The sequence below is a fragment of the Atheta coriaria genome, unplaced genomic scaffold, assembly GCF_025399875.1.
Source record: "Atheta coriaria isolate IRGN ID8LTWV9N9 unplaced genomic scaffold, Caltech_Dcor_3.1 hic_scaffold_3_pilon, whole genome shotgun sequence".
Taxonomy (NCBI): domain Eukaryota; kingdom Metazoa; phylum Arthropoda; class Insecta; order Coleoptera; family Staphylinidae; genus Dalotia; species Dalotia coriaria.
The window spans coordinates 3,039,455-3,065,069 of record NW_027045445.1 but is presented as its reverse complement, the minus strand read 5'-3'; the positions used below and the strand labels follow the sequence as shown (position 1 = coordinate 3,065,069).

Here is a 25,615-nt window from a genome sequence, read left to right as displayed (position 1 = left end):
TTGATTCGCATTGAAATTTATTATGAACATGCACAGCTCACAATAATTTGTCTGCAATTAAAGTTTATAATATAACATGACCATTAGTTTTGTTGTTTACATTCCCAGAATTTTATAAAGTTTAATGAAAACGCTGAATATTATAATGCATGCGTGTATTATTAATTTGCTCTGTTTCAAGAGCAGTTTATCTGGCAGTGTCGGTGAAAGCAGGAAAAAAAACATCGCGTTGATGCTCGAGTTCTAAAACATCTAGGTAATGGAGAACAAAGCCCCGATGCATTAGTTCGAATGGTTCTTTTTGTTCTCAAAACGCGCGCGTGCCTCGGAGACGCACATTTTTTACTTTCGCTCTTCTAAAAGCCTAAATAAATAGTAACGATTTGTTATTGCCGCCCTTTTTGCCGGCACGCACTGCGGATATGTGCGTTTTTTCCGGATTAAAAGGCCACTGTCACACTGACTCCCCACTCTTTTTATTGCAAGGTATTTTTCTTTGTCGTTGTGGGAGTAGGAAAAAATGCCAAAAAATCTGCGAACTGTTCTTTTTGTGCCAAGTTTCAAGGACTACGCATCTTTTTAAGCCGTAAACGAATACGCACTGTCATATATATGGTGCATTACAAACTCTGCGTGCCATTCAAAGTTAAACAACGCATTTTATCGTTTTTCACTGCGACACCCACGGTGGTATACAAACCGATCGCAACTCATTTCTCATTTTCACAATACGATATTCCAAGCCGTCGTATACACTGGACGTGAGGCTCAAGGCTCAATATTGTCGCACACACGAATATCAAACCTCTCTGTTCATCTTCCATAAGTTCTTTTGTGCTTTTTTTCTCACAGTGTGCACGTATGACGCATAACAGAAATGGAAAAATTGCATAAAACAAAAAAAAAGGTCTTTCGTATGAACTCTCAATAATCAAACGAATTTACCGCATCGATTCTTTAGTCAAACGTAGGGGCGTTGGTGGTTCAGTCACGCAGTCACACAGAGCTTTACAAATGGATGCCATAAACACAGCAACGTCAAAAGCTTTGTTTAAAAATTGAATTTAAGCAGAGGAAAACAGAAAATCGAGCATATTTAGTTTTTAATATGAAGGTGTTAACGCAGGTCTACAACAAAACTTCTTAAGTATTTGGTCAACCAGTATATTAAGTTTAGATTTTAACTTTGTGTCTATGTCTAAGTTTGCTGATGAAAGCTCCGCGACATCCAAAAACCGCAACCACTTACATCTCAATGCAATACCCAAAACCCAGGCGCTGGTATTGCGCAAGTACGCAGACTATGCGACCCCTTTTTAAATGTTTCCACAACCCCAAATAGTTTTCAACAATTTAACGTTGCTCCAAGTAGTAGGCCTCCTTTAGAAGCGGCCGCTCATTTACATGGTTAGTGGAAGAGTCTCGCCGGAAAACTTTTCATTCATTTAGAGCCCGGATGAACTAAAAGCGAACAAAGCAAATTATGATGTGGTACTACGAATAGGACTAGCTTCATTCTGCAATCATTCTGGCGTTTTAATTTAACGATGCTATAAAAACTAATTAATCTTTTAATTATTGTAACTCAATACGCGACAAAAAAGAAAATATTTTTTTTCATTTCCAAATTAGTTTTTCAATTACGCGAAGCTTAATTATAAAAGCGCCAATAAACGCCAATCTAATTTAAAATGCATCGACAACGTCTCCAGTTGCGTTGTAAATGTCTTGCATCGCGCATTTAGCGTCGAATCGGTGCGTGAGCCTCGAGGGAAATTCACGCGATTCCCTCGCCTTTTTACGACGCAGCACTACGCGAAGGCGGTCGAGTGCTCCTTGAGAAAAATGCGCAATCCCATCTCGCATTCTTCTTAAACGTTCGACTCGTCGGAGTCGTTATTGTTTGCCCCCTCGCTGGTATACTCGCAACGGCCGGGATGATGGAAATGTAATTAATCGAATTTCTTTCAATGCCTTCGTAACATTAATGTTGGCAGCAGTTTTTCTACACAACTGAAAAATAACTCATAAATCTTTTCTTATCGCAATGTGTGTAAAGTGAAACTTGTGATGTGTCTAAATTTTCTACAACGTTGATTTGATAAGTGCCTTTTTTTACCCTGAAGTAATACTTGTTTCCCGAGTATAGTAATCATTTCATGTCGGCAATCACACATCTTGAATGAAATGTAGAGAAAGAAAAATAAATCGACTAGAGTAAAGTGAAAACTGAATTAAATTCAGTGCGTATAGTAGAAAATGTGAATCGTGCTGATTGCTAGTGCGCACCAATGCACAATTTTCATAAACATGAAAACACAGGAAGATCCAAAACAAACGGTTCGCATCAGCTTTATGCCGCTTTGCTGATTATATTGAAATTAATCGCGAGACTCAGGAGTGCGCTCGACACCAACGCGTGACTCGGGGTTGACGTTAAAGCAATCCCGTTTTAAAATAGGATTAACTAACCTTCTGATCCACAGTTAATCCCTAATTCCATGAATCTGCATTAGTCCTCCCACTGTAGCGTTCGCTTCATGCCGTCCTCATTTATTACGTTATTATTAATGTCATAACGTCTTTTTAGTTAATTCTGTCGCGTCCGAGTAGTTTTAATTGCATGAACGTGACCAGTGTATTTATAAAATAGCGGGCGAGGTGACCTAACATTTTCATAATCGAATTTGCGCGTCGCCCTACTAATTTCAGCAATGCCCATTTGACTTTATAACAATTGTTCTAATTGAAGTGTGTTTGAACTAACTGAATTCATGATTGCTCGATGTTCGAAACTCATCGAGCGTCAAGTGAGGCTTCAGCCGGCTGGGTCGTATTGAGACGTCCTACGAAGCTATGCAAAGCAGCAGGACTCACGATGAGCATGGAAAATTACAGTCATTTTCAAGTGTGAAACTTTGCAAATTATAATTTTCGGGCGGCGCGGCAGCGGGAAGAATAATTAACATGATTATATAAGGATCATTTCAGCGAGACATGGAATAATTTCACGCTATTTCTGAATTAATTAGGGAAAGATTATTATCCTAGATGCAAAAAAAACTAAAACAACGCGTAATATTTTTCGAAGATATTAACAAGCTATCAGAAGAAAGTAGAAATAACGTTAGTCGCATAATTGGTGAAATCACGTAGTGCATTACTTGAACATGCATTATCGCAATTTACGCGTACGGTGATAGCGCGAAAGTTCAAATTACGGCATTAAAATTCTCTCCACTACTTTTCCCAAAATCTAAGAGAACAACTATTACCAGCATGTTAAATTAAAGATTACAAAACGTATAAAAAACGCAATAAATCTGAGTTAATGAAGATGCACCGAGCAGGATAATACGCAAACAAGTTGTGAATACGAATCCTCTCGCCGTTCATAGTGCACTTAACACCCGCCGACGGAGAAATTCATGGCGGTCGTAAAGACACGTCTAGGTGCCGAAGGCTTTATACCGATCGGTACGAAACTAACACCTGCGTTATCACGAATATTTCCTACACGTAAAACCGATAAAACACCAACGAGAAAAACTTTACGACACAACATACTATCACCAGGTGCAAACTGTCTTAAATTTTCATCAATTAACAAATGAATTTTACTTGAGAGAAACTGTAAATTACAGTAGCAGCATGTAGCAGATAAAGAAGAGTGCACCTGGTTAGAGGTGCACGTAAAAAAGATTAATAACATTTTTTTACATCCTTGAAAATTTCGCTTATCCCTACTTATATTCAAATAAAAAATAATATGTGAAAAGTTTGACGGGATGAAAGATTATGATGACGTCAAGTAGTTTTAAATCGAGTGCCAGATGACATCATTCAAAATTCAACAAAGATAAATGAAAAGCCCGCCGAGAATGATGGATTGTGAATAATTTTTCCGACACTGCTTCAATCCACATACCTCAAATAATTTATTTCGACAAATTAGATTTGGGCAACCGCATTCCGTTTGGTAAATGCGTCGCGTCGCTGTTTACAAATCAGCGATACGTACAGCGAACACGCAATTATGTTTTGTGGATTACTGTGCGCAGCATGGTAAACAGCGGCTAAACTAACCAGACGCCTGCAATTACACGCATGTGTAATTCGAGAACTGCGCCCGGTTTATAATTCGCTCTCAGTTAGTGGGCCATCACTCGATTGCATCAACGTTATTAACGTGGCGCAAATAACAGAGTATGCAACTGAAGTTACCCACGGCCCAGCATGTTGGATAACACAGTGTGTGCGCGCGCGCGCCCTCAATCGACAAGCGCTGGTAACTTTTCTATCGTTCCTTAATCGGGCCGCGATTGCAATTACGATCTGCATCACGTTAATCAATGCGTATGTGCATATACGTGTAGGTGGATGAAAGCACTCAATGTCATTGAAGCGCACTTGACGTGATTGCCATATTCTTTGATGCAGACGCTAATTTACGGTGTATAAATACATTTTGCGTATTTAATTAATTTCCAGCGGCGTATATTAGCAAGCGCAAGATGCTTGCGATAATTAAACGTTTTTAAACTTAATTGCAATCGTTATTGTTCGTTAAGCTCGGAAGACGGGTGCATTTTCCGGCCGAAATTGCGCTTTTGTAAATTTTAATCACATTAAGGCCACACCAATCTTTAAAGCGTAGCAAAAGGCGAACAAACAGGATGCAGCCGGTATCTGCTGCAAGCGTTTAATTAATATCTAACATTTAACTACAAAGAAGAACAATAACAACAAGTTTAGTGATACAAACTTTCACGCAACTTCTCTACAAGCGTAACAATTATACGGAAACACCTTCAACACGTCTAAATTATATCTTCCGTTTTATTAAATTTAATACACGGCGTAAAAGTTTTATTATTTACCGTAGCAGTAAACTTTTTAAATCTGCGAAATTTGATTTTCATCCCGTGCGTAAAGATATAGTGAATAATTTATCACAGAACCCGCCGGTATATTTAAAAGTGTGTTTACGCAAAAAGTGAGAAAACCTTCCTGAACCCAAGGAATCCTAATGCACTTTTTATGATCCATTGATATTCAATAGCTGCAGAATAAAGCGGATCCTTTTCAGTGCCTTGGGGTGCGGTAAAAGAACGAAAACTTCTTTTATATTTAATTATGGAGTGGCACGATGTGAAAAGGTCCACATCAAAATTCGCAGCTGCGAGAGGAGTATGTTTAACTTTAACAAGTACTTCAACGTATCGATAAAACCTAAAAACATCTAAAAAGTAAATCTATTTTATGAGGTCCTCACGTTTTAAATAGCAGCGTCCTTTATTTGAAGAAGTGGATAAACTACCTTTCTGTATAAACAGTAAAATTGAGTTTTCCAACTCTATTATTCAATTCCAAAACCAATTTTTTTTATTCTCTTGGTGTGAAATAAGAATATTAGAGTGAATGACAAGTATCAAGCGCTAACAGTTTATTAATGTTGTACTAACTTTACTTGTTGTGCAAAGTTTGTTCGAGCTTTAGATAATTAATAAAATGAACCTGGTGCTTTGTCTTAAACACTATGCATATTCCTGCGGCAATCAAACACGACCCGCACAATAAACTAGAATTTAACGAGTTTTCCTGTTAATTATTGCTCTATGGTATCACGGATAGGAGTTTCTCATTTATCAATTTAATTACTACTCGTATACGCGTAAAGTATTTAGAACATAAAAGCCTATTGTATTGTTAATATTTTTTTTGGTATACAAAAAATATATTTTCAATTTTCAGGTAAATATTACTGAGCTGGCGTATAGAACGCTTTGTGAAGTTTTCGCTTAATAAAAATCTCGGAATAAAAGCGCTGCTGAAACCGTAACAGTTTGTTGGATTCGTCGCGACAAAGAACACTCAGCAAAAAGCACACAAAACAATGAGGAAAGTAGTCCAGGGCATGTGAAGAAGGAAAACCCAACTATGTATGAGAAGAGATAAAAGAATTATAAAGCACTTACAGTGTGAAATCGCCGACAGTGCGAGCTTTCGCGCGCGCGAAGATTTGATCTAGTTGCTAGCTTTCCCCGTGCCACTCCTCGCGTGGCGATCGGTTTGTGTCGTAAATCTTGCGCTGGCTAAAGAAACTTGCATAGTAGGGGTCGCCTGGTTGGATGGTGGGCCAGTGTGCGAATGCAAATCAAATGTAAAACTTGTAAGTCACAATTGATTGGCCCCTCAAGATGCGGCGCTGTACATTCAAGTCTATCAAATCGAGCTGACTGAAGTGGTATTGCGGAGAATCAATCTCTGAAATAGAGAAACTTTTATTATTTTTTTATCATTTTAAAGCAGTAACACAAAATTTAACAAATTTAACCGCCAGATGGCATAAGTTAGGTTAGATAAGGAGCTTAACCTGAAAATCGCGTAAATTTTTCAGGGAAAGTTGTAAAATATATTGAAGTAATCCAAAGTTTTAATAGAAAAATTAGTGAACATGTTTTACAGTACAATAAATTGTAGAATGTAGTTTTCATAATAGAAATGTATGAAAATGAAATTGCGTTTTATTCCATTTCCGCGCGATGTAATGCCGTAGATTGCAAGCAACTCGTGTAAAATGTAAACTTCGAGATCAGTACGGCAGATCGCTACGTCAAAAGTGGTGTTTTATACTGAAACCACTGAAACGGTTTACTGCCGTACAGCGTGTAGGTCGAGTGCAGTCGTAATTTATTTCGAATTGGCTGAAATTGCGAGAAAATGCGGCCAATTGTTAAATCCCGAAGCACAGTTATAAAGTTTCAACGCAGCGATATAAAGCGCGGACGCAAGAAGTGGAAGACGCAAACTTGGCTAAATTATTACCTTTCTTAAATGCGGTTGTTTTACAAGAAGCAGGCGTAAATTTATTCACGAATATACTACGCGAAATGAACCAGTGTGGAATTCGTTTTATTTCCTATGGATATTGTATAGAAAACGAAATTATTTAGTCAATAAAGAAAAGCGTTTAAAGAATGAATGGGACGTATAGGCCTACTTGTACCTATATAAAACGTTTTAATTAATTTTAAGAGGAACAAACAGAATGAAGTAGCTCGACACCCGCCTACATCCGAAACAAATTACGTTTTTATGTTTGCTTTGCTTTATTTACGCATTTTCGCCACCATTCTTAGCCCTTTTATTGATCTATTCAAGCCTGGCAAAGAATATTTCATTAAAAAAGAGAACAAATCAAATTGTTTAATATATAAACATAATCAACACTGGTGACATCCGTGTGAAACAATATTGATTGATGCGCAAATATCTATTTGACGTCCGTCAAAAGAATGCGATAAACCAACTGCGAATTCTTCTGAAGACAAAAAATATCGAAAAACGACGAATGCAAAAAGCAAACCAACGTAACCGACGTTCGACGAACAGCATCATGGGGAACAGCCTTTCTATTCTAAGTTACAACTTCCAACTTTGATTGATGGAATAACGAAATTTCCCCTACACATCTTTCCACATCTTTCCGTCGTTCTTGTTTCTTGCGCCGTCCCGACCTCGAATCTAGGTTAAACGCGTTATTTTTTTCTCCCTCGTCCGCCGACGCTTCTCTTCACGAACGGTTACCCTCATAGTCCCCCCACGGCCGCTAATACGAAAGTTACCAGTCGAGTTGATCGCGTTAAAGCGATTTAATGTCACGCGCCCTTCATCAACGCCCTACATATCCGACCACGTGTCCTGTTTTTTGCAATTCGACAATCGAACCGTATCGCTTGAATCGCTTGAACGTCAAATCGTTCAAGGACTCGACCTCTGCAATGGCAAATTAATTGCGTACGGCGGTCTTCGGGGAAATACGGCCTTTCAATCATTTTTAATGGTGTTTTGCGTGCGAAGCTCTAATTGAAAAGAAAACAAATTTAAAAATAATTAGGCGTACACATTGCCAAAGAATATGGCATAATGTTTCTTTAGGGAAACATTTTCAGGGAAATGCAGTTAAAATGACATTTTTTCATGAAACAAGATTAAATATTCAAAGGTATCAACCTAATTACCCGGCAAAAAAAATTAATTGCCAATATTTTTGATGTTAAAATTTGACATTTTGCGTGACCAAACATTTACATCCCAAATAAACAGGGTGCAAGGTCAAAGTTAAGCTGATCCCCAATGAATAATAACTCAGTTTAGCGCATGGTCGAGTCCCACCCCAAAAATACAATCCCGAAAAAATAACAAATACATTTACGCCCTAAATCGCCCACGCCCTGCTCCCTACGGTTAATTAAAAACAAAGTAAGTCCATTATACACACTCGGTTGACACCGATCGTTCCGGGGCTCTAATTTATTCATTCCGCTTACATTTAAAACAAAAAATTCCCGACGCCGCCATTACGAGAGCACGCGTACGCGATTTGCTTGTTTCGCATGACAAGCGCATTTTCCCGGAGAGCATCCAACATCACACATCACAGACCACACATACGACACACTAATACGCTAGCGAGACGACGGCTTCAGCGTTAAAAGGGGTTGTTAGTAAGGTCAACGTTCGACCTTTGCAACCGGGGGCAACTTTTTTCATTGCCACCGCCACGCGGAAGCACACGCATCGCCCACGCGTCATCTCAAATTCTCGCCCGTTTTATTAACTCGCTGCTTTTCTTTCGAGGTTGCCGCCTCGCTTCGCCTCACCTCGCGAAAGCTCATTTGATCGTTTAGCTCATTGCGGGGGTTTCAAGGTCTTCCACCACGCGCTGAATAAACAACTCAAGACTTATCAGTGTATCACGCCCCAGGAACGAAATTAAATAAACTTAATTTCCATTCCTGATATTGACACATACGAGTACAACATATCAAGTCAAATTATTTTTATAGTATACATTCTTTGCAATTGCAATTCTTACACAAAGTTATCGTGATTGCAAATGAGTATTAATTAATTTAATTAGTATCATTGCAACGGCGACAATCACAATCACAATTGGCATGTCCACAAATTGCCCGCGTATTGTATTGCTGACACGAATGTAGCACAAGCCTCCTACAAAGTAATGAATAGCAAACCAAACAACAACAATTATTGCGTTCGTGTTATCGCACCGTTCACTCAAATCTAAGTACAGAGCGCCAAGACAAACAATACCTATACTTTGCATGCGCCTAGAACTCGAGTACAACTCTTGTCGTGTTCGAATAATAGAAATTCAAACAATCTGGTTTATCGTGACGATCGAAGAGCGCATGAAATGGCGGCCGTAATGAAATAATAACAAACATCAACCCTGCTAATCGGAACACAGGCATTGTTGAAACAAATGAATAAACAGAGTTTGAGAAAGTTTTGAAACACCTGTACGTTTCAAGGGGTGTTGTTTTATCTGTACAGCAAATAATTTGCAAAATTTAGGTAGAATGGGTATATTTGGTTGCAAACTATCGCGTTCAGCACTTGTACCGCAAGTCAAACATTAGGTAAGCATTTATTATAAGCAATTTAATAAAAATATGTTTTTAAATTATTCTGTAACAATAATTTTTGACTTTTATATTTTCTTTAAACTTTCTTAAAGGTCATAATCTTTGGCATCAATCCAATTGGTTTCCAAATGGAAAAAAGCTAAGAATGGCCTAATAAAAACTTTAAAAAACAAGAAGCTAGTGATTGATTAATGGCTTTTAATATTAATTACTCACATTAAAGGCAAATTCCATGGTATTGTACAGTGATACAGAAAAAACGCCGCAAAGAAAAATGTGAAAAACGCCCATTAAAAAAGACTCACCCAATTATGAAAGAGATTTATGACTTAATCACACCATTTCACAGCGTTTATTAATTCCTCGTCTGGGCGAACTTAACGACTTCATCCGTTGTTTAAACTCGCGCTTCCACACGCTTTAATGAGCAATAAAACTACTTTTGAAACTAATAATATTTGGTAACTAATAAAAATGTGGCTTCTCGGCGAGCGCGCGCGCCGAATTCGTCGAGCCGTCGAACAACTTTAGATTTTTTGTCGTTGTGTGTTTTTTTTTCGGCGTTCTGTGGGTTTTTTGCTAAAAGTTGGTGTTGCGTTTCGCGCGTTCGGCGCAAATACCGTTGCGACAACATGTATCAGCCTCGTCGCCGAAATATGGTCAGCGATAATATACAAGAAAGGTACCGAAAAGCAGTGAATAAACACGCGGACGCTTCCACGCGACGAAAAACGAACTACTTTCTCTCGAAATATCAAAACTTGCTCGGCCGAAACTCACAAGAAACGCGTCAATGCGGACACGGTATCAGTGCTAAAACAACCGTCTGTATTTTGAGTACGTACATGCGAAGAGATTTTATACAGCTGACAACAAAATCGGCATTCGATTACATATTTTATGAGCATACATGTCGGAACATCGGACTGGGATGCATACATTTACATTACTTATTGATGACTTTCGGGTCAAGAGTTTATAAACCACTAATATTTATTCAATAAATCAGATAAGCAAAAATCATTCAGCTGCGTACCAAAAAAAAGTTAATAATCTAATATAAGAAGATTACACTTGATTCTTGATGATTGTCATCAGGCTCAAACGAATCCCTTCCCTAAACAAACAATTCTTATAATAGAACAAGCTTTATATCAGAACATGGAGACGCTCTCTGTTATTGGTACATATTTGCACAAGACAAACATGCGTGTAAACATCATCACAAAAGTCCTGTATTCTCTAGGATAATACAACCCTTAATAATACAATTCATTTGTTGCACTGTATTGCAAAATGTTTTTCGCAGCCCCATGCGGCTGTTTCACTGCTTCGAATTCAATCAATAAAATGCTAATCGCCAAAGTTGTTTGTTAATAGACTTGAAGAACAACGATAACATTTATAACATGTTTACGCACGTCGATTGGAAACATGCTAAACATGGAAATGAGAAAATAAGGAAACAATACAGCACGCTGGGGAATCGATTTAATAAAATTAGACTTTTCCAAGTTGAGCGCTCTGTCACAAGAAGAGGCGATTAAGGCGCGAGGTAAATGTCCATGCGTATTACGACAACGTTCGAGAGCTTTAGATAATATGAAAATTGTCTGAAACGCGCTTTGTTTGTTTGGATTGATGTCTTGCAGTCAAGGATCAACATCGGCGTGATATCTACGGCCATTACGACAAGCAAACAGAAACGAGTAAGAAGTAATAAGAAGTAATGTAGGCCGGAGCGTATTATTTTTACCAATGACGCATGTATAAACACGCCGATGTTTGGATTTCGAACGTTTCGCTAGGACGACCTTTAAGCATTAAGGTGAGTTGTTTATGTACGTTGGGAAGACCCTAATGGGTTGCCTTCATAGTGGACTCAGTGATGCTGACTTGGTCAAATTTATACAGTTATTCGAAGGGATTGGGATTGCGTGAGTGATTTGTATTTATTTGCATTCCGTCGAACATGACAAAATGGCCGAGCAAAATGGCGTGGTGCTGACTGAATGGTTCGACGCAATCGTCCACGACAAACAAATGTTTATCGCTGTCCCAATATCGTTTGTTGTTATTACGCCAAAAAAAAAATACAAGAACAACATAAAAACACATTTGTATCGGACAACTATTGCAGGATATAAACATTCACATGTTATCCTCGAATATTTTACACATTTATCCATTTTGGTATTAGCAAATAATGTTATTAAAAAGTTTGGCAATTTACGCGAACCAGAGTTTTACATTAGCAAAGTTGAACTTGATAATAATTGATTATTTGTTTTAATTAAACTTTGCTTATTAATGTACGGCTTGTAAGCGATAAAAATTAATTAAAAGTAAGCCTAAAGTAAACAGTACAAAACACTTTACCTGGATTAATAAATATAATTAATTAAAATTCTAAAATCATAAAATGAATTCGTCCGTTTTAACGTTCAATATTATTGCATGTGCAAACCAGCAAACCGAAAGTTTACCTTTGATAACTTGAAGAACTTTTACTTAACAAAGTAAATGTTTATATTGTACCATAATGGTTTACTTGTATTAGAAATACAAATATTTTTAAAGTAAATGTTAAAATATAAAATATAACCCCTAGTTATTTTCGTTAGAATATGTTATAATGTAAAAAGCGCGCATGCAGCAACAGGTTGCAGATGTTTGAATGTTTGAATCGTTATCAAATGGCATAAACGAGAAGATGAAGTAATAGAATCATATATATATATCTTTGAGGATGATGTTACATATGTGCGATAGTTGTATTCATAACGTCTGGAAGCGTGGAAGCAAGATTGAAATTGAATAGCAAACTATGCATCAGCAACCGCCGCGTGACTAGACGCTGTGAAAGCCGCGAGATACGAAAAGCTTGACGGATATAAGATGAAAATAGGATAAGATAACACGTTGCCAAATGGTAAAATATAGAAGCTTACTCGTCGCATAAATGTAAAGCACTAAGTTGAAACTACTCGAAATATTATTATCACCTGAACTTTTATTGCAAAATTATATTTTTCCATAAATTTTTATTTTACTTGCAATCAATTTACGACGTATATAAAACCGGTACTCATGTAATTCACAAATAAATATCTGTTTACATTTTTGGTGGGTGTATAAAAGTATCATATATGAAATTGTGTCAGGATATGAATTATACAACTGCATATTTATGTAACTTGTAAATTGTATCTGGTTGTAAAAATTACGACCACAATTCGATTTTCTCTGCAGAATTAAACCACAAAAGGTATAGAAGTCATCAATGTTGTGAAATAACTTGTATATACGTTTTATGCATTTTCTTTTTATTACATGCATTAAATTTAAAACGTAAAAACTGAAATTATGATAAAGTTAAAGTACTGTTTCAAAGTGGAGGATTCGCGTGATATAATCTTGAGTATAACATCAAATTGAAACCGCAATATACTGTAAAATCAAATTACCTATAAACTAAAAACTATAAAATTTAAAGAGATATACTTCGATATACATTATTATTATAAGACTATTAATATTTTGTGGAGATAAATTAATGTATATGCAAGAAAAGTGATTATGCGGGTTTTAAACTTAAAATCCAGTTGAATAATAATTCTGACTACATTCCTATGATTTTTATATTGTCAATATATTTAATCTTAATTAAAAAAATTTCCACCTGTTGCTAAATAGATAAAAGAAACAGGAAACCGACTTATTTATTTCTTTTAATATAGCAAAGCCGGAGGCAAGGACAAGGACATCCAGTATTCACAACCACTTCTTTGGCTTATAATATTTCTTCCTTTTGCAACATTTAGCACATAAATAGCAATATCAAGACACTAAACCACTTGTTACCACAAAAGGTAATCAAGCAACTTGCAACACACCCGAATAATTTCCAAATAATATAAAATAGAACCTCAATTATCTAAATCAAACAAAAAAGGCGATACTCCATGACAATGTTTATATTACAACTCAATTTATTTAATTTGCTTCATTACTAAACCTAATATTTTGTAATATACTGTATATTATAAGTATAAGATACAGTAGTGGTGGCTAAGAGACCTAACAGTAGTGGTAATAGAAACCGTAGACGAGTAACAGCGCAAAAAGTGATCGAAATGCATTCGGCGTTCAAGAACCGACCAAGTCTCGAAGTAGTACTTTCATAGACGGCGATCGCTCAAGAAGTAAAATAACCGCGCGGTAATATTAAAAAGTGTTTGTTACGCAGTTTGCAGTGCATGAGAGTGTATAAAGAATAAAGTCTAAAGGGCAGTGGTGCGTGACAACCTTTAAAGAAAACAACAATTTTACAACGTTTAGTAATACAAGTTATGAGCCAGAAACGAATAATTGGATTTTCAAATTGCAACTTAAATCTTAACAAAGAAAATGCAAGAAGAGGAGAAATCGAAATTGAAATCAAAATCATGTGCAATTTAACTCACGTGTATTGCAATAACCACGGACTGCTTACGAAGTAATTTGTGATTTATATCTGCAAATAAAAACTTTGTTTAAAAAATTAAAAAACATAAAAATGGCGTCGTTAAACGATATGCAAACTAAACCAGAGATAATCTACGAATTGATTATTACTATTATAAACGTATTAAGTATTGTGGCGAATATACTGCTGATAGTAACAATCCTTCGGAGTAAATTGATGCGTAACAGGACCAACATGTATATCCTCAACGTTGCACTCGCTGACCTTTTAACTTTAATAGTATTACTAATCTATTACGTTGATAAACGTATCTTAAGATACACTGCTTCACTTGATGACCATCGACACGTGCAATGTGCCCTAACCAATTTGGAAATTTGTCTACAAATTCTAACAATGCTCTTCGTCATCGCCCTAGCTACAAATTTCATAGTACTATCCGCTTGTATATCACAAGGTATAGTTGTGGTACTTTTATGGAACATCGCAATTGTTGCGTCGTACTTCAACGCGTTGTACTGCCGCGACGATTTGACACTACTGCAGGGCGGTATTTATGCGGTCCTAATGGCCATCCTGTTGCTGGTGCTACTTGGAAAGTGCTGCCAGCGTTGTAGACGTAAGGGCGACTCGACACGCGATGGTGCTTTCCGCCTCAACTTCGCCACCATTTTCGTTTGTCTCTGCCTGAGTAGTTGGATCGTCAACGTGGTGGCGGAATTCGCCCTGCGCAATGAAACTATCGTCAAGCATTTCGTGCTCGCCTTCGGCACGTCCGTCAAAGTGGGCAAGAATATTGCGCTGGCGTTGTACTTATTCAAGCATAACGAGATGTTTAAGGACAGTATTATGGCGCTGTTCAATTGTCGCACCGTGCGCATCAATCGAGCCGAATCGATCAACTACGCCAGTGAGCAGACTTCCGTCGACATCAGCATACGCAACGAGAAGATGATTCCAGCGTAAAGACGTGAAAGTTTTACCTCATGCAGTTAATCAATTTACAATTGGATTCAATTTCGTGCTGATTATTTAATAACCAAGACATTCTATATTCAATCTTATAAATCATCTACCAAGTGTTCTTTAAAACTAAACAAAATTCATATTTTTGCTTCGCGTTAGTCTTGTTTATGTTTATAAAGTAAAAGTTGCGTTTGTCTTTTGTACGACAAGGTTGAAAAGCTGCGCCTAAGTTATTGAACAAACGGAACGCAATTTCATTTAATTGAATACATAAAACTCAAAGATAGGTATATATTTGGAGTAATGGTGTATATCAACTGTCATGTAGATTTATACATTTGTAGATGAACATCAAATGTAACACGCAATGAAAGTGCGATTCAATTTCGCTCTCTGAAGTTCGTAAAATGGAAATTGATAGCTGCGAAAACCGGCCTTTAGAAAGTTGCAGATTACTTGCAGTGTAATTTACGAAGCGAATTAAATTCTTGATATGTTTTACATGAAATGACTTGAAACGTGGACTCGCATGTTGATATGATAATGTGATGGCACATTTAAACTACATTACTAAAATCAAATAATTGCATAATAAATATTAAATTCTATCGGATTAAAGTCACCTTAAAATTTACGTAAAAAAGTGTTGCTTGCATTTTTTGAAAAGCATTAAAAAAATATTGCATGATTAATGTGTATTTAGTTTGATGTATCGCCGAGAGAAATTTTTTGATCGTCAACGCTTATATTAAATTAATTAAATCGATTTACTATGATTAATGATCGTGTTAATGATGAAACTACCCGTCGATTAAATTATAAATTTATAGCATGAGTATAAAAATTTCAAACACTGATTTTTTCTTGTTTAGAATTTATTATTCTTTTATTTGATGAAAGCCTAAAGTTTATTATCATAAAAGTTTTGGCTAGTAATTAAAAAAATTATAACAACTTAATTAAAAACTCTATATTATTGTGTAAATGTGTAAATATGAGGTATATTATTGTGTACGGTGTAAATAGATTCTTTTATGTGTAAAAAATACATAGAACTGAATAAATATTATGTTATAAAATGTGAAATTTAATTTAATTGCTACACAACTTCCATACTTATGAAATTAGTATATTTGTTCATATTTTTTGTCGTGTGTCACTTGAGGAATTAAATTTTGAAAGCGGAAGTAAATATGTTACACTTAATTGGGTGACACACAACTTGACACACAATAAATCGATCAAAACTTATTACGCAATCACGCAAAACGGTTTTAATTAATGCTGTCGGCATGCACACTTGTTTATTTTCATCGCATTTATATAATACTGTCTTGAGAACCAGTTTCATTCCTTTATTCTAGTCTACGAGTACTCAAGTCGTCAATAACAGTCAAATGCAGTAAAAAAAAAAAAGAAAAATAAATGCAAGAAAATGGAAATATTAGTAAAAAAATACTTATGTAACGTATTCACTCACGTATATTCTAATTGATATGCATTGCAGAAACAATGCACAATTGCTCAATTGAAAGTGTACACAATTTGTCATTTGCTTTCAATATTTCTGCGAATATTCACTTCCTATGTTACTCCATATCGAATTCATCGCATTGCAAATTCACGATTTGCAACACAGAATTAACAACTAGAAGTATCTGGTAATTGTCATTGTTTAAAAAATAGTTTTGACATCGTTTGTTGGTGTGAACGTCTCCGAAATTCAAATTCGACTCGCTTCAATGTTCATTCATTCGATATGGAAAGTGAAAGTGGTCTCTGTTTGTTTTGCGACGATCTACCTGCTTCGGACGCTCTCGATAATGACAGATACAATTACAAAACAATACCAGAACCATTCCGAACGTCACTAGACGATGACAGACGCAACAATATATTGCGTGAATGTAGATGTTTATCGTTCATGTTTCCTATGCAATTTTGAAATGGTAATGATTTGTTTTTATAGAAGATTAAATTTCTATAAAATTGTTTTTAAATTAGTAACAATCAAGAATCATTACATTAGTATTTGTAGAAAATAATTTACTTAGATTGTATAATATAATTATTATGGAGGTGAATGTGCAGTGCTTGAGTTGCGGTATAAGTACGAAAACGCAAATAATAACTTTATTATTTTCAAAATAAATAGCGTAGTATTTGTTTTGTAACGTTCTCAGTATTTACAGTTAGTTACATGTGATAATTGTAGATAAAACTATAAAGTGATTAACTTTTGGTGGGGATTCCATCATTCCAATGCCGCACAGCAAATTTCAATATGTATGTATTCACGAGCATAGTTTATTACATCTGGCACCACAAACATGAATCGAAAACTTAACGTCGCAGTACATAGTCAGTAGTAGTAGTAGTAGTGTGGTGAATTCGATTATACATTACACTCAATTCGTGTTGACATTAATTTGCACGCAATACTCGCAGTACCCCTCTCCGCGCACTGCATGCAAACAGCAAAATAAATTGATCTCATATTTGCAATATCAGAAGCAAACAAAACATAGCAGTGAACTTGAATCGCTAACAGGCATACAGCAAATTGATTACGGAGTCAACGTTGGAGGTTAGTATGCTAAGAATAGAAGGTATGTGAAATATACTCATACGCTAAGTTTGCGGTTGGAAACCTCGAGATGAAGTTGTTCAATCTACGTGTACTATAAACGTTTACATTTATGCTTCGATTTAATTACAAATGCCATCCGAACGCGGATCAACTGTAATAATAAAACCACATTGGTTTGCGCGCATAATTTTCCAGAGAATTAATATATTTTCCAATTGATGTTACTTTAATAAAAATACACTACAAGCCGCGAACAATTTTTATAGTTTGTGGTTTTATTTGAAACCGCTAATACGGAAATAATTAATAATGCGTGCGCATGCGTGGAATAGTTTCTTTTTTACGTTTAAGTAAACTTAACGTAAACAACGTTTTTCTTTACTCACGCGATTCTAAGAATACACATTACGTATTTGTGATGCGCGAATTAAACGTTTCTGTTAGCTGTGAGAGACGAAAAGATAAAAGCTAAACTTTATCACGCGTTAATTATATGCTGTGCAGTCATTTTCTTTGTAATGACGCGATAACGCAGACCGTACAGTAAACATAAATAAGATAAGTGCTATGAATCAAGTTGGTAGTGGTCAAAATTTGTGTAATTTGACTGGGAATTTTGGTGTTTCTTAACAGGACAACACGTTTCGTCAGAAAATAATACAAAAATTATTATTTTAGCTCTAATTTATAATCGTCAGTGTCAAAACACAATGAGACGTGCTCTTCACCTGTCAACATCTCTTTAGAAGCCTTTAACGTTAAGTAGAAAATAAAACATAAATAATTCAAGTGAGTATATTATATCAATGTAATTTTACATTATTTTCTAATTTTAACACTTTTTAGAATGAATATCACTGACGACATCGAATATTCTATCGATATAGACTTTGAAGATGAAATGTACAATTCAACCAATCATAATTACCAGTTTGGAAGAATCGTAGCGATTGGAAATGAAGTCAGTAGTTTCATCGGTGTTCTATGCGATATTTTAATTATCTTCGCGATAGTAAAAAATCGACGCATGAAATCACGTCGTAATATTTTGCTACTATACTGGGCCATTTTTGATGCGATTGGTTTCGAATTTTTTATCGGTATAGTCGTTCATCTAATAGATTATCTGATGGAACCAACAAGTTACTTATTCCACGTATGTTTTGTGGAGTTTTCCGCGGGACTTGTTAAGATAAATTGCGTAATTCTCATGTTGTTGATGGTGTCGACAACAGTTGCACGGATGCAATTCATTAAAGGACGAGCGTTTGCATGGTGCCTGTGTATAGGCACTATTGCAATTTATATTTTAAACTTCTTTATGTGCTATTTTGTGTGGAAGTTCTTAGCGCTTTTCAAATTTGCTGTGGTGTATTTTATATTACTCGTGGTTTTATTAGTGAAGGAGGTGAACATATGCCTAAAAGCTCGTAGAGATGATCCTATTAGCGAATCGACCAAAGTGAAAATTAACATTGTACGAATCTATGTCTACACTCATATTCTGGTAGTATTTTTCACATTTCTTTTATTGGAATTATTTGACCAAAGCATATACCTTGCATTTTTAATGGAGTCCTTTTTGCATTTCACTCCTATGTATATATTTATATATCTGTGTGTAGTTGATTTAAATTTCCGAAGCGCTTTCAGACACTGTTGTAAAAAATCGGATGCCAATTTAGACGCTACTGTTGTTTATAATGTTGATGGAAATAAGGAAACTGTAGATTTTACTCGATTGTAATCACATGCTTGTTATATATTTGACGTGTACATATTTTGTATAAATATATTTTTATAAATTAATATTTTGATTTTTTCTCCTACTAAAAAGTTGTTCATCTTATGAACAAAGTCAACTGGAGATTACGCGATTTCGCAGTATGCATAAATAAGATAAGTGCTTCCAAGCAAGTGACGATAATGACATTGAAGCGGTCAGAACGCATATTTTAACTGAGAAATTAATGTTTGTTAGTGCGCTTCTAGAATAAACAACTCAACTTCTTAGAAAATAATTCCAAATTATTGTTATAGATTGACTATGTACATATATCAGGTTTAAAACCACAATGTGACTACTTCATCAACTACTACCTAAAAGCTTAAAAATCCAAGTAAGTTCATTTATATATCATTTTAACAAATGTTAACAATATTCCTAATGTTTTTAGGATGGATTATGATTTAGATGTGGAAGACGACCCTTTTCATAACTCTACAGATACTAATTATGAACCCTATATAGAAACTGCATTAGAACTATGTAGTGTTATCGGTGTAATCTGCGATATTTTAATTATCTACGCAGTTATAAAAAATCATCGTATGAAATCACGTCGCAATATTCTCTTACTATACTGGGCTATTTTCGACGCTATTGGTTTCGAATTATTTGTGGGCATAATCGTGGATGTATGGCATGATTTCTTCAGATCCGATAATCATTTATTCGACGTATGTTTGCTTGAGTTTACATCGGGTGTAATGAAGCTAAACTGTGTGATTCTAATGCTTCTAATGGTATCAACAACTGTTGCGCGGTTAGAATTCGTCAAAGGACAACTATTTCTATGGGGCCTCTGTCTAGGCACAATTTTAGTATACATAATCAATTTCTTCGTTTGCTACGCTATTGCACCTCCAATTTCGGCGATTAAATTCGTTTTTATGTTTTTTATATTACTCGTGGTTTTACTGGTAAAAGAAGTGAATATTTGCTGCAAAGCTCATCGAGATGATCCGATAAGCGAAGAGACTAGAATTAAAATAAACTTAGTGCGAATTTATACTTACAATCATGCACTTCTAATTTTCTTGGCTTACTTTGGCGAAATCGCACCACAATACTTTCTACATTTAATTCCTTTACAAATGTTCATATATTTATGTATTGTTGACTTAAATTTCCGAAATGCGTTTAGACTACGTTGTTGTAAAAGAACTGATGCTGATATAGATGCCACTGTTGTATACAATGTGAACGAAAACAAAGAAACTGTAGAATTTACAAGAATTTAATTTAATTTACAATAAAAATATTTTTGAAACTTGCCCAAGCAGCTTGATTGATTTCATGTTATTGCAGATATTATATTCCGAACTTGACGATTAAATATATATGTCATCAACAAAAGTTCAAGTTATAATTGGATGCACTATTATTAAAAGATAGCAGAATGCACTGGATGCTATATTTACATATTCTCCAAAATTTAATTTTAATCAAATATAAATATTAATTAAATCCATAAATGAATCCAACCTTAAACAGGCATAATTAAATCAACAACCTAAAAAGGTTGTAATTTTTCGCTATTATATAATCAAAATTTTAAATAAAACACCTTGTATTATATTCTTTTTTAATTAATAAAATAATCTTGGTGACAAACAAATCAATGCGGTCGTGTGTCATGTGATAGTCTTTATCCTTTCTCGTTCACGAAGTCAACATCGTCGCCGAGAAACTAAATTAAATTCTAGTTATTTGAACAAAGCAGAACAAACGTCAAACTAACGAAATTTTTCCTTGAATAAGAAACTTCCACCATGGAAACTTTTTAATTCCAACTCATCACAAAGCGTATCTGCAGGAATCTAACATGAAAGTGAAAAACAAAGAATAAGTGTAGATAGTTTTAATTTCATAAAGGAAACCTTTTAGTTTTCACAATGGAAACTTACTTAAGTGAGTATATCTATATATTAATAAAATCTAATTTTAAAATTCGTAAAATAATATTTTTCAGACGAGCCGGATGTTTTTGACTATGTTACCTTCGCTACAATACTGATTGGAATACTCTGTAACATTTTAATCATCGACACGATTATTCACAAACTGGCATTACGTAGCAGTATGCGATTGATAATTTTATCATGGGCAATATGTGATTTATTCTATTTATTCAACACAACCGGGTTTTTACATTTTTTACTCCGATCGTTTGGTTTACATGTTACATCCGAAACCAAGCTGTTCATTTTCCAACCACACCTTTTGGAAGAATCAGCAAGCAGCTTATTACTTCAAATGAACTGTTTGATACTAATGTGGCTGCTCGCTTTCTCGTCAGCTAATGAGAATCATACAACTGCGCAGAACTTCGTCCAATGGTTTATAGTTATAGCATTCATCATCATAGACCTTTTGATTGTTTTTCTCAACTACGATCTTTCAAATCACCACATTGACGTGATACGCCGCGGTTACATCTCCCTATTGGTTCTGTTACTGCTCGTTAATGAATTTCACTATTTTCAATTGATGTGCAACGATGATTCAGACATAGACATAGTACTAATGAAGCAGTTAAAGATAAATATCATACGTGTATATGTTTATAACTGGTGCTTCGTGTACTTCATGAGGTACGTCGCAGCTTACGGTTTTCATGAAGCAGTTTCGGGTCAGACGGCAACGAAATATTTCTACGCGTTCACAATTTGTTTAACTTTGACTGCGTTCCTCACAGGCTTTTATGTATTGATCCATTTGCTGTGCAATGATATTGCCTTCCGGAAGTGTTTTATCTGTTCGTGTACATCACTGCGGCGAGGTGATTCCATCAACGCAGATCCAAATGAGTTAAGCGCTATTATTACAGGCGCTAGGTACCATTATTTGTATCATAGAACTGAAGTTATGTAGATTTAGTAAATTATATCGTAGCATGAATAATAATGAGCGTTGTTTTAAGTTGTTTTGATTGTAATAAACTTAATATTACGGTTTAGTACATGCAGCGACATCTGTTGGATTAAATCAAAATAACACAAGTTTCTACAAGTTTAAAGATAGTTCTTGTCGAGTTTCTTTCGAATCGTTAATGAAGAGAAACCTTAACCGTAATTAGTTTGAATAATTAACAGTTGTGTACAATTTAACTAACTATTATAATGTTTTCGAAGCATATGTAAAAGAAGAGGCGTATTGAAACATTATACATGTCGTAAAACAGATTCATGAAATAATTATATTTTATAGCCATATCAATGTTTAAATGAATATAATAATAGCAAAGCACACCGAAAAATAAACAAATAAAGAGTTCAAGTCTCCATATCTCTTGGAGAATGACCAACTTAAAACAAGTTTTCGTGCATCGTGTTCTAATAACACAGCTAGCTTGAAAAAAAAATGCGGATCATCACCGGTGACCCCGTCAAGGATATGATGCGAGTGAAAAAAAAAACGAACGTACACTTGTGCCGAGTGTGTGCGCGCACAGCTGACAAAGCTGAAGTCAAGAGCAAATCGAACGGTAATAATATACTCGCTAGTTTATTTATGAATATAGCTGGAATAACGACAATCGGATTCGGAAAGACCACGGCTCTCCTCTATCCGCGCTCATGGCATATCGCATGCACAGTTTTACGTTTCCGAGTTTCAGCTTGCCCGGTCAGTTAGTTGTCAAATAGTAGTCAAACACAGAAGCGCACCGCATCACGAACAATAGATAAATTACTTAGTTTACCGTCAAACGTGCTAATTTAAATACGACATAAATGCGTCGAATGTAAAAGAATTATGTAACTAAAAATGAAGCGATGGATCAAATGTTTAATTATTTATTATAATTAACTGACTGTAAACTGGAGGATCAAACGATTACTGGTGAGTGCAAATAGTAGAAATTAATGTATTTTTGTTTTATACGTTTTTAATTTATATTTTAGGCAAAAACTAATAAAAAACATCATCTGCATTAAATATATCTATAAATATCAACTAGTAAAACATGGGTAAGCTGTATTTTTGGTTCTAACTTTGTTATCATCATTTGTAATTTGAACGTATGTTCATCCCATTCGTGTGGACGTTTTTTATTGTCTGGTCTGGATATTAAAACGATTATAACAGTGACCTTTAACAGTATAAACGATGATTATGAGCCCGCGCGTGCTGCCTGTGTGTGTCAATAGGCAGCAATTTGGTAAAATACTCGTTAGAAATTTATTTTTACAAAAACTTCCATAGATTTACCTTAACTGCTAATTATTATCAAAATCACGCGTGCCTAATTTACATAACATATTGTTTGTTAAATAAATCCAAACAAAATATTTAAATTCTGTGTACACCTGGTATATATTTGTTGTGATGCTGCGTGGTTTGTTTATGATTAGTCGCGATTACATGTCATAAAAATTAGATTATATATTTGCCACGTGTTTTCTTGGACACTTGTTGAAAAATCAATACAATGATTGATTGAATACTGTCAACAACAGGAAATAAGTACCTACATATTGTATTTGTAATTATTGTCAAACTGATGACCTTCGTCTCATTACAGATGACGAGCTAGAGAATTTCGTATTCAGCAACAATTCTGATGACCTGGATGATTTTCATTATGAACTGTCAGCATGGGACGTGGTGCAGGATTCCGTCGCCATTACTTTTACGTTTGTAGGTGTGGTTGCCAACCTTGTGATAATATATATGATAGCTCGCAATGCGCGTATGCGCACAAAAACAAATCTAATTCTAATGAATCTGGCAATTAATGATACGCTTTTCTTGGTGAGCAATCTACACTTTCTTTCATCACTACTGGAATTAATGGGTAGCGAGGACCACTTTTCGTTTTTTGATAATTGTCTCTTACGATATATTGACGTGGGCTTTCAGTTGAACGAAACTATTTTTGTTCTCATACTGGTATCAAACACGCTGATAAAAAGCAAACGTATCGTATTAAAATGGTTACTAATTAGTGTATACGCATCTATCATGTGCAATTTTGTGATACACTTGGGTCTCTGTACTGTGGAAATATGGCCTGTACTATATTTGACGTGTTTTGCTCTTTTTATGCTCATTCTCGGCGTGATATTGTTCAAAGAAGCGAATAATTGCTACAAAAAGTGGTACAAGAAAGATCCCCTAAGTGAACGCACGCGCTTCAGGCTTAACATCGCCCGAATTTACACTGGTTCTTGGTTTTTAACGTTTTTCCTTTATATTGTGTCGGATAATACTCTTCGTTACTTGTTCTTCGCATTAGCGCAACATAGTTTCATGGTCAGTTTGTATATATTGATTTACATCGTGTGCGCGGATAAAAACTTTAAGATTTGCCTGTTGAATCTGTTGCAATGCAAAGGCGCTGGTGATTACGACGTGGATGCAACTATTACTTTCGCTGAGGATTCGAGTGAAGATAGCCAGGATAATAATCACGTCAATATAAATTTTAACGCTAACGAGAATCCGGTACGAACTCAAGTTCAAGATGTGAGTACAATTAGAGTTCCGTAATGTTGGAATAAGTTAATCTTGATGAATCACTTTAGTCAGAAAAAAGCGCACCTAGTTTGATTTATCAAAAAATTAAAAAAATATATTGTTAAAAGTTTATTTTACTCAATTCTTATTGTAATTTAACAAATATATTTGTGTTATATTGTTAATTTTTTTGCTACGATGGCAAAAAACTTGTTATTTGTGATAATACTACTCAAATGATAATAAGTAAATATGGCTGTATATTAAAATAAATATATGATTGATCAATTAATATATGCATACAGTTCTTTTTTTAAATTTTAATAAAAAAAAAGTTATGAACCTCGGATTTTGCATCGCTGAGACACACGTGGCGCCATCTATCACGTTGGGAAAGTACTAAAGTCTGAATTAATTTACCCTGAATAGCGTCAGTACCAAATTGAAGTAAAATATAATAAACCCAGGTCAAAATGGATTTAAAACCCTGTTTTATCACCAGTTTTATTTATAAAAGGTCCTTCATCAATCTACATTCAATTCAATTTTTTTGCACATTGAATGTCGTCTATTCATTTAAATTCTTTACAAAAATAAATTTTCAACAAAAAATGTTTAATAAAAATAAATGCATTTGTGTAAATAGGGAAAACTGCTCGTAATTTAAAAACGTTGAAGAGGCAAGTATTCAAATATTTCATTGTTTTCTTTGCTCGTGTGTCCATTGTTGTTTTTCCACTTTTTGTGTTTACTCAGGTTTACTGTACGCGTTTTTACTGCAGTGTCATGTATCTTTTCGACTTTTCGCATGGACAGTTGCATTGTGTACCGCAGGTACTGCATGCAAAGCTATTTACATTCCAGTCATTTCATTTGTACCTGAAAATATCGAA

General features: G+C 35.1%; 5 protein-coding genes across 20 annotated transcripts in view; 4 read left to right on the top strand and 1 right to left on the bottom strand.

Annotated features, from left to right (window-relative positions):
* The window catches only part of LOC135804331 (somatostatin receptor type 2-like), a 64,379-nt gene that overhangs the window by 2,631 nt on the left and 36,133 nt on the right, over positions 1 to 25,615 (bottom strand). For 9 of the 15 annotated variants that reach the window (XM_065318164.1, XM_065318162.1, XM_065318167.1 and 6 more), the window contains 2 exons: positions 13,922 to 13,971; positions 5,979 to 6,267 (listed from right to left, as the gene is read on the bottom strand). The gene's annotated coding sequence lies outside the window, so the exon portion shown is untranslated. Of the gene's footprint in view, positions 1 to 5,978; positions 6,268 to 9,760; positions 9,878 to 13,921; positions 13,972 to 25,615 lie in introns of those variants that run through there. The other 6 variants (XM_065318165.1, XM_065318163.1, XM_065318169.1 and 3 more) reach the window with 2 other exon arrangements.
* LOC135804340 (uncharacterized) lies at positions 13,530 to 15,968 on the top strand. The gene has a single exon (XM_065318186.1). The coding sequence runs from the start codon at positions 14,014 to 14,016 to the stop codon at positions 14,887 to 14,889; it is 876 nt and encodes a 291-aa protein (XP_065174258.1). The 5' UTR covers positions 13,530 to 14,013; the 3' UTR covers positions 14,890 to 15,968.
* Positions 17,189 to 20,536, top strand: LOC135804339 (uncharacterized). Of its 2 annotated transcripts, none has more exons than XM_065318184.1 (5): positions 17,189 to 17,476; positions 18,158 to 18,268; positions 18,326 to 19,455; positions 19,520 to 19,599; positions 19,657 to 20,536. In XM_065318184.1, exon 3 carries the CDS (start codon positions 18,327 to 18,329, stop codon positions 19,224 to 19,226), a length of 900 nt encoding a protein of 299 aa, XP_065174256.1. In that variant the 5' UTR covers positions 17,189 to 17,476; positions 18,158 to 18,268; position 18,326; the 3' UTR covers positions 19,227 to 19,455; positions 19,520 to 19,599; positions 19,657 to 20,536. The 2 variants fall into 2 exon arrangements, with proteins under 2 accessions (XP_065174256.1, XP_065174257.1); XM_065318185.1 differs by having other exon boundaries at positions 17,189 to 17,498.
* LOC135804338 (uncharacterized) lies at positions 20,892 to 22,224 on the top strand. The gene is made up of 2 exons (XM_065318182.1): positions 20,892 to 21,173; positions 21,235 to 22,224. Exons 1-2 carry the CDS (start codon positions 21,158 to 21,160, stop codon positions 22,134 to 22,136), a joined length of 918 nt encoding a protein of 305 aa, XP_065174254.1. The 5' UTR covers positions 20,892 to 21,157; the 3' UTR covers positions 22,137 to 22,224.
* LOC135804336 (somatostatin receptor type 5-like) lies at positions 22,777 to 25,014 on the top strand. Its single transcript, XM_065318180.1, has 3 exons — positions 22,777 to 23,105; positions 23,168 to 23,233; positions 23,788 to 25,014. Exons 2-3 carry the CDS (start codon positions 23,230 to 23,232, stop codon positions 24,753 to 24,755), a joined length of 972 nt encoding a protein of 323 aa, XP_065174252.1. The 5' UTR covers positions 22,777 to 23,105; positions 23,168 to 23,229; the 3' UTR covers positions 24,756 to 25,014.